The sequence below is a fragment of the Magnolia sinica genome, chromosome 2 (assembly GCF_029962835.1).
Source record: "Magnolia sinica isolate HGM2019 chromosome 2, MsV1, whole genome shotgun sequence".
NCBI classification, from domain to species: Eukaryota; Viridiplantae; Streptophyta; class Magnoliopsida; order Magnoliales; family Magnoliaceae; genus Magnolia; species Magnolia sinica.
This window is the reverse complement of record NC_080574.1, coordinates 106,908,990-106,920,593: the sequence shown is the minus strand read 5'-3', so window position 1 is coordinate 106,920,593 and position 11,604 is coordinate 106,908,990. Positions and strand designations below refer to the sequence as shown.

Sequence of the window (11,604 nt, the reverse complement as noted above, 5' to 3'; positions counted from 1 at the left end):
TAGTCCACCTGAGATTTTGATCTGCGTCATTTTTGGGACCAACGTGGATAAAACATACATCAGAGCAGTCCTGTAGGCAGTCTGCCGGTAGGCCATCTGCGTCCCAGTTGAGGATAGTCTATGAATAGTGGGTTTACTGATCGGATGATCCGTCAATGATATGTGATGGCCCACATGACCAAATACTAGTTGTAACGTAGGCTACGGTGCAACTAATTGCATCTAATCTTTACTCTCTAATAAACTAATAATTTCTAATATTAAATGATATTTTGAGGAACGTACGCCTGGTGTAGTTGTGCGGCAATCCAGACCGTCCAAATGGCTGACCCAATGGATGGAGTATAATTAACTGAAAAATTAAACTGAGAAGATAATACTAACCATCCAATTTTTCTCTTTGAATTGGGCCGCTCGCTATTCTGCTTTAAACCATCCGTCGATAGCCATTGATGGGATGGTTATGATTGATTTATCAGTGTGATTTTGGATATATGCTCAATGGGACCCACAATTTAAACTAAGCTTAGCGTTTGTATTTTTAAATTAGGCATTGCACACTACAATTTTTCTTTGTAACTATTTATGCTCATACTTGAGCCTTTTTTTTTTTCTTTTTTTTTTTTGGGTTAGCTTGTTAGTACACACCCATGTCAGTACACACACTCCATGTCAGTACTTGAGCCTGCAACACATTATAATAAATGTATCTATTGCATAGAGTATAAATTTCTAAATATAAATTTATATTGCAACTTAAAACATAGTAGGAGCATAGAAACCTAATCTGGATTGGCAAAAATCATAATTTGATTTTGCAAATGACCCATGACCAAGATTTCTCAATTGCAAAAGAACACCATGGTCGGCTAGCGATCTAGGTGAACTAGAGCCAAACAGGCTTAGTGAAATGAAGCCTACTTGACTCCATGACTCGAATTGCACTGACCCATTTGCATTACGAGTGAGACTCCAATTCGATGGATTAGGTTACATGAGTTCTTCCAAGTTCTTTAAAACTTTTCCTCTAAAATTTAAATTCCGAGACTTATATGATCTTAATGATGTTAGCTTAATTTATAGGATAATGGATCACCCTGCACAACAAATATGGAAGGGAGTAATTTTTTATTATTATTGGATGATGAGCGATGAGGACGAAGATATAACTCAATCACATACTTGATTAATGGAAGCTATGTTTAATGGTTGGAAAATCACCATTAGCTATTGAAGAGAATAGACATGGATCTTTTGCAACTTCTACTCTTTTAGAAATTTATCATAAAATGTCATTGTTTTGTATAAATAAATGAATGAACAAAGTATTTTGTATTTATAATGAAGGGTAGAAAGTAGTTTAATCCATCGCAACTACTCTCCCTCGACACATCTCCACACTTAGAGCTGCATGGGTGAGGAAAAAAAAAAGAAACATCAACACCTTGCGTATTTAAACAAATCACAATTCAGATAGAGCCCACTAATATGCTCAAATCAAATAATCTAAAGTTAAAATAAATTAATCAATCCAAACCATCAATCATGTGGGGCCCACATAATAGGGATCTTGTAGATGAATCCCCAACTAATTTGTTGCGAGTCCCGAATTAATTCAATTTGCTAAATTCAGAAGAAAATTAGTTAAATAACCTCAATTCAGAAAAAAAAAAAAAAAAAGTTAAATAGGCTTATCACCATCGTCTAATTATGATCAGACAACAGACGATGGTCAGGTGGGAAACATGTCAACGTTTGGAAAGTATGGGACCCACTAAAGAAATGTGGATACCTAGAGCGGTTTCGTGGGAAACGCCCATCATTGTCTCACAGTGATCATATCCGAAGTTTGCGATGAGTGCCTACATAGAATAATCGACGTGTAATGTGCGATACTGACCGTCCATTCAGAGTTTGAGCACAGTAAATCAAATTAAATGGACCAATTTGTGGGAGCATCTGCACACAAGTCAACCACAAAATCAGATTCATTGAACCATCGCAGACCTTGCTTGATGGACCATTTTCCATATTTGCATCTTAACCGTCCATCATATTCCTCTACTCAGCCAGCTGAGACATCAATTCTGTGTAAAGCTGGACCATGGTTTGGAAGGTTTAGTGATTCACATGCTGCCAAGTGTACCATCCATGAGTGCATGAGTACGAACCATCACAACTCTCCCATCGCATTAAAACCCCTTATCCTCCAAGAACGCGAGAAATTCAAAAAAAAACACGAGAAGATGAAAATGTCAAGAGAAATTAAATGTACCCTTTTATTGTGTCACTACCCATCTAACAAAATCCATAGTAGCTTCTCAATCTCAGCTACTTAGAACTCAGTTCGGTTCCATTACATCGAAGACAAAATGAAATAAATACCATTACAAATTAATCAGAAGAGAAAAGAGACAAAAGAAAAAAAAAAAAGAACAAAAGGAATGAAAGGAGAAATTTGTAGCACTAAAGTCCAAAACAAAGGCTTTTACTTTGTGCCCATGTGTTTTGGTTTTGTTAGGAGTCTTGTGTTATTTTTATTCCTCAACATCTACTTCTTCTGGGTCCACTTCCCACATGGGATTCTCAGTCTCCCATCAACTTCTTCTTCTTGGGTCCAGTTCCCACATTTGATTCTCTCTCTCTCTCTCTCTCTCTCTCTCTCTCTCTCTCTCTCTCATTTGGAGCTTGAATTCCTATCTCTTTGAGAAGAGAGGATGGCATCAATGGCGTCCTTCACTTGAGCAACCTCAGGAGCTTTCCCACCTTGCGCTGGCCAGAATTCGTCGGTTGCCAATACCTGCCACATAACCAAATAATATGTTACACAAATGCGTATACATCAACAAGATCCAAGATCCAATAAAAATTATTCCCATTGATCCATTGGGAAGTTGAAGCGATCCGAACTGTTCATCAGGTGGGCCCTAGAGTGGATGACCCATAGCTCAAAACTGACACTGGGCACCAAATATATATGGACTGTTATCTTGTAGTCCTCACTTGTGGGATACTGCCTGAATAATTAGGATAATCAATGACTGTGATTTTTTGAGCTATGGAACCTTCATTTTATGCCCCCTCTCACAATAAATGGTCTAGATCTTGTCCATGTGTGGACATAGAGTTCTATGTCCTCAGGGTATATAGAAATCAGGACCTTATATTATTTTTGCTTTGGTTTTGTCTATGTGATTGTGCCTTAATTACCTTCACTTGCAATTGAAGGAACTTCACATAGCTTATGGCTTTCTCTAACATGGTCACCAAATCCACCTGCATTTAGATTCTAGTGTTAATTATCATCATAATCACCAATGACCCATTTCAGATTGCCAACTACTTAACAAGAAAAAACCCACCTTCGTCCCATTTGGTACAAGATCTTGCAGTATCTTCAGCCGTTCACTGATCCGTTCCCTTCGATTCTGAAATCATGAAAGTGATCTTCGATTGAAGTTGTTTCGATAAAATATCCACAAGTAGATGTGAAATTATCATTGTTTACATAATTCTAAGTAAGGTTAATAAAGTAAAGTAAGCACACCTTAGCAGCAATACTCTGAGGGTCCTTTGATGGAATTGGCTTTGGTTTGGCCTTCTTAGGCGGGCCGCCACAATGCTTCTTTAAAGCTCGCATATCATTGCCCTACAATGATAATCTCTTGGTAATCAAGACCCTAATCATGATCCTATTGTGTTTAAGAGTTGTAGGCTAAGAAGTGGAAATATAGAATAATGAATTGCAACTTTGTGAATCGTGGGTATTGTTTGTATTCTAGTTTTAGGAGGGCCCTTAATAGAAAGGGTTTTGATGAGAATTTGGACCTGATTATCATGCACTTCATGATCAATCCAACCCTAAGTGTTAGTGCACTTAAGAAATGACTTACTGAATAAGGGTGTTTATGGTAGCTTTTGTCTGATCCCTCAGTGTCATGGAGATCGTCGCTAGCTAGAGCTCCTGTGAATAGCCACCCAGGCCGTGCATCCCCATGTCGGCCTTCCTTACAAGAATTGTTCAGCGGGCCATATCCGCTGGCCGTCTCATAACAGTTCATGTCATCATCTAGGCGGGAATCAATGCCACTATTCGAATCGAGGTGATTGCACTGATTACCGTGGTCCTCGGAATTGACCCAGATCGAGTATTCATCTTCATGGCCAATCTTTGGATGGACGGCGTGAGAAAGCCGGTCCCCTTGATCAAAGCTAAGCACAGAGCCACTTGAGTAGGACCAATGATCAGGCCCAGTCTTGAAGTTGAGAAGAGATTGAGCTTCATCAGGAGAAGGAGAATCGGTGGCTCCAAACATGAATTCGCCGGGCCCGTCCATGTCGTGAAGATTGGGTAGAGAAGGAAAATGGCCACTGGAGAGGCTCTTTAATGGGCCGTCTGTCTTCTCCGACCCATCTCCTTCTTCAAGCGCCGCCTTGTGGTAGCTCTTGAAGCCGAAAAATCCAAGAGGAGAATCGGACACTTGAATCGACGATCCACCATAAGCATTGCTGAAGTATGAGTAGGATTGGATCGAGCCCAAGTGCGAATCTTGTGCAACAGCTCGCTCTTTTCCAAGTGCCATTGAGTGTCTTTGTTGCACCCAAGAGCTTGAACTTGAGATGCTTAGGCTAAAATGCAAGAGAACTCAGGTCAACACACTAGGAGAAAGGGGATTCATGAAGATGGGTGTTTTGTTTGGAGATGAAATTTTTCTTCTTATATATATTCAAGACTTGGATTATTGTTTCTTAAGAAGATGGTGTTAGAGGAGTTTGATCGCTGGGAATGACAGAAAACACCCCATATTTGAATATTAGGCCCAAAAACCGCCTGATTTTAGTTTCAGGTGAATGATCACATAAGTTCGAGCGTATGGTAATCATTGTACGTTCCAGCTGTTTGGGGTCCAAGATTGGTGTATATATATAGGATCCAAACAGTGAATCTGGTGTGTCGCCTCATGTTAACCATACATCCCAAGAATCATTCAGATCCAAAACTCTGATGGGCCACACCAAAGAAATCAATGTACCATAATGCCTAAGACTTTTATATATTCACGTGGTGTGGCATGAGTTTTGGAATGGCCTGAGATTTTTGTCCCTTCATCCTAGTGGGGCACACTTGATGAGTGGGAGGGATGGCATATATATACAAAACATGGTGGTTTCCCAATGTCCCCCATTGCTCCCTTTGGCGTGGCACACCTGACTGTCATGGATCATGGCGACTTTTTTTTGGCTTTCGGCCTAACATATGAGTGCATCTAATCGACATGTTGGATGATACTCACACATCATGGTGGGCAAGCAAAGAACTAGATGGCTAAGATCGCTTGGTAGCTGCCATTGGTGGGCGATGGCCCATTCATTCGATTACTTAAAGGGATCAGTGGTCCAGATCGCTCTGGTGGACATTTTGGTAGGAGAGAGATTTATTCATGAGAAAAAGAGTATTATATACTCTGGCAGAGTGCGATGGATGAAGGACATGCACTTGAAATTACTTATAGAAATTGGGTACGTGGGATATATACAAGTAGTCCAAATTAAACCGCCTAAATTACTGTCCAAGTTTTGAAATGCATCATGAAAGAAAAATTACTCTTTTATGATTATCTGTATATGAGTTTGGTGGACATTTACTGGACGGTTAAGAATGAAAAATATCACTGGTCCTCATGTTTCAACGGATCTGATTTTGTTAATTTGATTCAAAGACAGTGAATTCGTGAATTCTATCATTTGAGTTAATGTATATATGACTCGTTTATAGTTTTTAAGTACCTACACCCAGATCCATAGCTCAATTGGCAGAGTGAGTGAAGATACGTCGTTTCAACACTTGAGGTCTTGGTGTCGATCCCTTGCGGGGGTGGCTAACATGGAGTGTGTTCTGACATGGGTGTGTACTAACAAGCTAACTCAAAAAAAAAAAAAAAAAAGTTTTAAAGTACCTGTGCATCAAGTGTCATACACAACCAGAGTATCAAATAACTACTCTTTATTTTCTTAGATTGTTTCATTCTTTGTTAACATATGAATAGTTATAAGAACAACCTTTCCAGACCATGAAGTGTTTGTTATGGCCTTTCAAAGGCCAGCTCACTAAGTTGTGGTAATTCTTCCACTCTGCCCATGTGTAGAATACATGCATGTTGATCCAGTCCGACTGAATGATTGACTCTATTTTGGATGGACCATGGCCCAAAAATCGCACCAACCAGACAATCTCAATCATCGGATTCTGGATATTGAATTCACACCACTGACCATTTCCTTTCCCACCATTCATTTGATGACCTACGAACTGAGAGGTTAATATTATCCAATCGATGCACCAATCCACAATAGAGTCCATGATTTTAACGGTTCAGATTGGTGTGAATGCATGCCACATGCACAGTGGACGAGTTACCATAAGTTAGCGAGTGATATCAATTCTGTCCTTTGCTATAAAGAAAAAATAAGGATGGCAGTAATGTATGTAATTTATCCTCTGAAAAAGGATTGCGTGGCATATCAATTCCTGCAGGCATTATTTGGTAAAATTCAAATTCTGTAGGAATATCATGGTAAGGAAAAAAAAAACAAACAATCAAACAAACAAAGACCAAGGACATTTTCGTCATTTTCCCTTCATCTTTACCATCAGAAGATAGTTTTTGCGAATACAGAGCGGCCAAAGCTTTCTTTTCCATAGAAACAGGATAAAGGATGGGAAAAATAAAAAATAAAATCCCCAAAAGGAGAGAAAGGGAGGAACACTAACTCCAAGGCGGCCCCATCTTCAAGCATCAAGTACAGACGCCATGCGTGCCAACGCGACATGTGTGGGGGATCTGATCCGTCCATCAGGTGGTCCACACACTGAATACTCCTTAGCCACCTCTTTACGATAGGAAGCATGAGCGATGGGGACCACCGCATGAACGTTCAGAAACGCGAGGAAGATTCCTTCCTCATCATGTAAGAAAATGCATATTCCAAACCCTATTTTTTAAAACGTACCCGCACCTGAAGATGCAAACGTTAACTGCATTTCACTCCATTTATTTTTACACTTTAAATTCGACGAAATACAGATTGAAAATAATGCAAGAGTTTGTACAATAATAATAATAATAATAATAACAAATAGCAAGAGTTCAGATTAAAACAGCTCGATTTTTTCACTGAGAGAGCGAAAATCAAAGTGAGAGAGATTTGAGAGATTCTTACAGGGTTTTAAAGCTGACGCTAGCTGCAATCTCCTGGTTTCCTCCATTCAAAGCACAGAGAGAGAGAGAGAGAGAGAGAGAGAGAGAGAGAGAGACTTTGAGAGGGTTTCTTGCTGTCTCTTTCACTCCCCTGAGAGAGAGGAGAACGCAGAGAAGATGGCGGTAGATGACGGACTATTTATAGGGGAGTTGCTAGTCGAGCGGATGAGAACCGGCCTCACCCAACACGGTGCGGCCGTGACCGTGGGGCCCACCTTGATTTATATATTCTATATCCACGCCGTCCATCAGTTTTTCCAGATCATTTTGGGCATAAGCCTAAAATGAAGCAGATCCAAACCTCAGGTGGACCATTCCATAGGAAACAATTGTGATTGAACGCTCACCGTTAAAAAATTTCTAACACCCGATGTTTCAATTATGTCTATTCGTCGTCAAACCTGTTGGTGAGGTAAAACACAAAAATCAGCTTCATCTGAAACTTTTGCGGCTCTGTCAATCACCACCGTTTCTTATGATATGGTCCACCTTAGATTTGGATCATTCGCATCATGATCTAAAATGATCTTGGAAAACGGATGGACGGCATGGATATACAATGCATATATTAAGGTGGGCCTCACGGTCAGGGCGGCACTCTAGAGGGGAGGCGGATTAGCTACTGAAGTGACCTGACCATGTTTATGGGCCCACCATGATGTATGTACTGTATCTACTCCGTCCATTCACTATGAGAGATCATTTTATGGCATTAGCCAAAGAATGAAACAGATCCAAAACTCAAGTAGACCCTACCATAGCAAACAGTAGGGATTGAATGTCTACCATTAAAAACTTTTTAGGGGCCACAGAAGTTTTCGATCAAGCTGATATTTGTGTTTTCCCTTCGTCCATGTCTATGTTAACTTATGAAAACGTTGGATCTAAAAAAAAAACATCACGGTGGGTCTTAGGAAATTTGCAACGTTGGTTGTCACCGTCCCTACTCTTTTCTGTGGCGGGGCCCACTTGAGCCTTGGATTTGCCTCATTATTTTTCTAATGCCCTAAAATGATCTATAAAAATGGATGGACGGTGTGGATACAACACATATGTTATGGTTGGGTCCACAGAACTTGGTAACGTCACTTCAGCAGCGAGTTCGGTACTGGCTCTGTCAGTAGCTAACCCCGTCCCCCAGGTACCGGAGGTGAGGCCCGGGCAGCACCTAATCTTCTCCCGAGCTATTTTATACTCTGGCTGCTAAGGCGCTTGATACGTAGTCACTTGTAACTAATCACATGGCCTATGTTGACACAAATTAAACCATATATACTGTGAAATACACGGCTTCTAGGCATGAAAAGGTATTTTTTTTAAGTCACCATAATCTCTTAGTCATTTGTATTTATTTGTTGAAATAAGACTGTTGAATTTTTTTTCATTCTTAACCGTTAGTAGATGTACACCAATTTGATGATCAAGCCTAATATTAGTTTCATGACAGATCCAAGTTATTAAGCGTAATTTGTGCGCTTTGATTTTAATTTTAATTTTTTTTATTCCATGCACGTGATTTTAAAGTTATTTTAAAGTTCCTGTGTATCAAACAACACTCTCTGACAGAGTATTTTGTTGTACTTACAGAGAGGGGTTGTACTTACAGAGAGACAGATAAAGTTAAAATTCATACTAGGATGAGTCGGCTATAAAGGTCCAGGATCTAAAATGCGCCTTCGCATGGAGTGGATGCTTACTTGCTAAGCTCCTAGGGTAAACAGATTGGCTACTCCCCCTGCCAATCCAGCCAATGGATGATGGTCGGTCTCCGTGGGACCCATCATTTTATGGTATGATACCAAACATGAGGTATACCCAAATCTCAAGTGGACTACATTCCAGCACCCGGTGTAAGAATATTTTGATGAAGCCGTAGAGGCGTTGGCCATCCTTGCAGTTGTCAGGAGTTTTGGCATATGCCAGCACACTGGGTGTGGCATCAATTGCGACTAATCATTTCATGGTGTCATCCAGAAAAGGGGCAGATCTGAGACTCATGTGGGCCACATCAAAGGAAATGGGATTAGGACCCATCACTGAAATCTTCCTAGGGCTCATCAGGGAGTTTCCATCCAACTCATTCATTAGGACCCCATTTGGATGAGATTAAATAGAGGTAAATTAGTATAATTGAGAGTAAATGAGGTAGATAGTTTTTAAAGTGTATTTAAATGGAAGTAAATGCATATAAATGAAATGAAACGTGAATAATGTATATGTAAATGAAATCCTCTACAAGGGATTTAGAAGTAAATGAGGTGAAATGTCTTTTTGAACTTTGGAGAGTTGCGCGTGTAAGCAAGGGTGCTGCTATATACATGTACACCATGCACGTGTCGTGCTAATGATACTCCAAAATAATTCAATTATAGGCTACCTCAATAAAATCACATCGAAAGATTGATTCAAATCATTTAAAGGATGACCCTCTAAATGAACGGTTAAAAAATGTTTAGTAAGTTGCTTATTTGTGATCCTTACATTTGTGGCTTACTCAATATTTAAAAATTTTTTTGATTTGTTATTAAAGTATATATTTCAATAAATTTATTACAATCATTCCATTAAATATCGCATACGTACACTAAGTTGAGATGTTAAAGCAAATTTAGAATATCACATGTATACCTGTAAATATATTAAAAAATTCAAATGCCTTTAAATTCTTTTCATTTGCTCTATCCAAACAAAAAATGATATATAGTATACAGAAATATCTTTGAAGATATTTGAAGTACTTTTTACGTAAGCACAACTGCTGTTGAGATTGATAATATACGTCATCTGGTGAAAGAGTACGACCGAAAAGTTCAAGAGACAAAACAGTTGAGAGACGAACGATTAGAAAAATACATAGAGATAAAAATATATATATATCTTGAATACCAACATGACAATGATTCAACTGCCATAATAATCAAAAGAATAGAAACGGACGCAAAGTACCTACATAGCAGGGAACATATAATTATAATGTGAAATCAATATTACAAGTCATATCATACCAATAAAATTATCTTTATATTTCCTTATCGTAACATAGCTCTATCTTAAGAGTAACGACAATCTTACAATAGTAATCGTTAGCTATAATATAAAAATACATTCAAATGCTAAACTATATCAATTTTCAGTACAAATTTATCTTTTAAAAAGCTTACTATAATTCTTCCTGTGATTAAATCTAAGTACTTCCTTTTTTCTGTTCCATTGTATTGACATATAATGTAGAATTGAAGAGTAAATTATGGAAAATAATAGCAAACACCCATACATGTGAGATATTTTGATATTAAATTCATTATAATTTATCTATCATGCAATTAAATCTATTAATTTTACAGTCAATTACAGGCTATCAGGTTCATAAATTCATCAAACCACCTAATACAACTTTCTCACCATAGTGTTGACCGTTACATGACCATAGAGACGTTCAAAATTATAAATGAATGCATATTTGGAATATTTAGAATTTTTTATATTTAACGGATTTTTTTTTCAGATTTTTTTTAAAACAAAAAAATTTCTGACCGCTACAGGGGGCATATCAGCTGTTATGGGGCTGTAACGGCCAATACGACCCATAACCATATTGATAACAGTGGGCACGTGATACACCTTGCTATATCCGACCATTGTCCAATTTTATTGGAATCGGATGAGGAGAATTGGGGGCCGAACCGTTTAGATTTGAGTTTTTGTGGTTAGAACTAGAGGGATTCCCAAACTTAATCAAAGAGTGGTGGACCTCTTTCCCAAACTGAGGGGGAGCAAGGTTTAACTTATTTCAGAAATTGAAATTCTTAAAGAACAAGATTAATGTGTGAAAAAAAAGTTCTTTCCCATCATGAAGAGGAATCGTCGACCATTTTTAATACTATTCAAAACCTAAATTTAAAGGAAGAAAATAGTGAACTGTCAATGAAAGATGGAGCTTGGGGGGAGGTTCAATCGATAAAGTACTACACAAGGCTAAGAGAGTGATGTAGAGTGGGTCACGGATATTTACATGGCCAAGATGGATCAGAAAAGGCCCGGTCGACGACAGAAGTGATCCAGACCATCGAACCTTAAATCGGGCGTATCTTGCAATCCGGAATGAGTTATCTGACGTAAAATATATGATTTTGGGGTAGAACGAGCTACTGAAGCCAACCAACCTCGCTATGTTGGGTTGCGTAGCCCAGAATTGTGAAAAACCCTTGGATCGACGGTCGTTTCCCTGTTTTAATTTCGTTTTTACTATAAATAGTAAGTTTTAGTTTGATTATAACTCTTCATCCGTCAGGCTTTAGGAGTTGCGCCCAACGTGAAAAGAGCTTAGAATAATTAGGAGAACGGT

The 11,604-nt window shown here is 38.7% G+C and overlaps 1 protein-coding gene across 1 annotated transcript; it reads right to left on the bottom strand.

Annotated features, from left to right (window-relative positions):
* Window positions 1-2,463: 2,463 nt before the first annotated feature.
* Window positions 2,464-4,674, bottom strand: LOC131226748 (putative transcription factor bHLH086). The gene is made up of 5 exons (XM_058222448.1): window positions 3,894-4,674; window positions 3,548-3,649; window positions 3,363-3,428; window positions 3,211-3,276; window positions 2,464-2,800 (listed from the first exon to the last, which is right to left on the bottom strand). The coding sequence occupies exons 1-5, from the start codon at window positions 4,581-4,583 to the stop codon at window positions 2,678-2,680; spliced, it is 1,047 nt and encodes a 348-aa protein (XP_058078431.1). The 5' UTR covers window positions 4,584-4,674; the 3' UTR covers window positions 2,464-2,677.
* Between the last annotated feature and the right edge of the window lie 6,930 nt (window positions 4,675-11,604).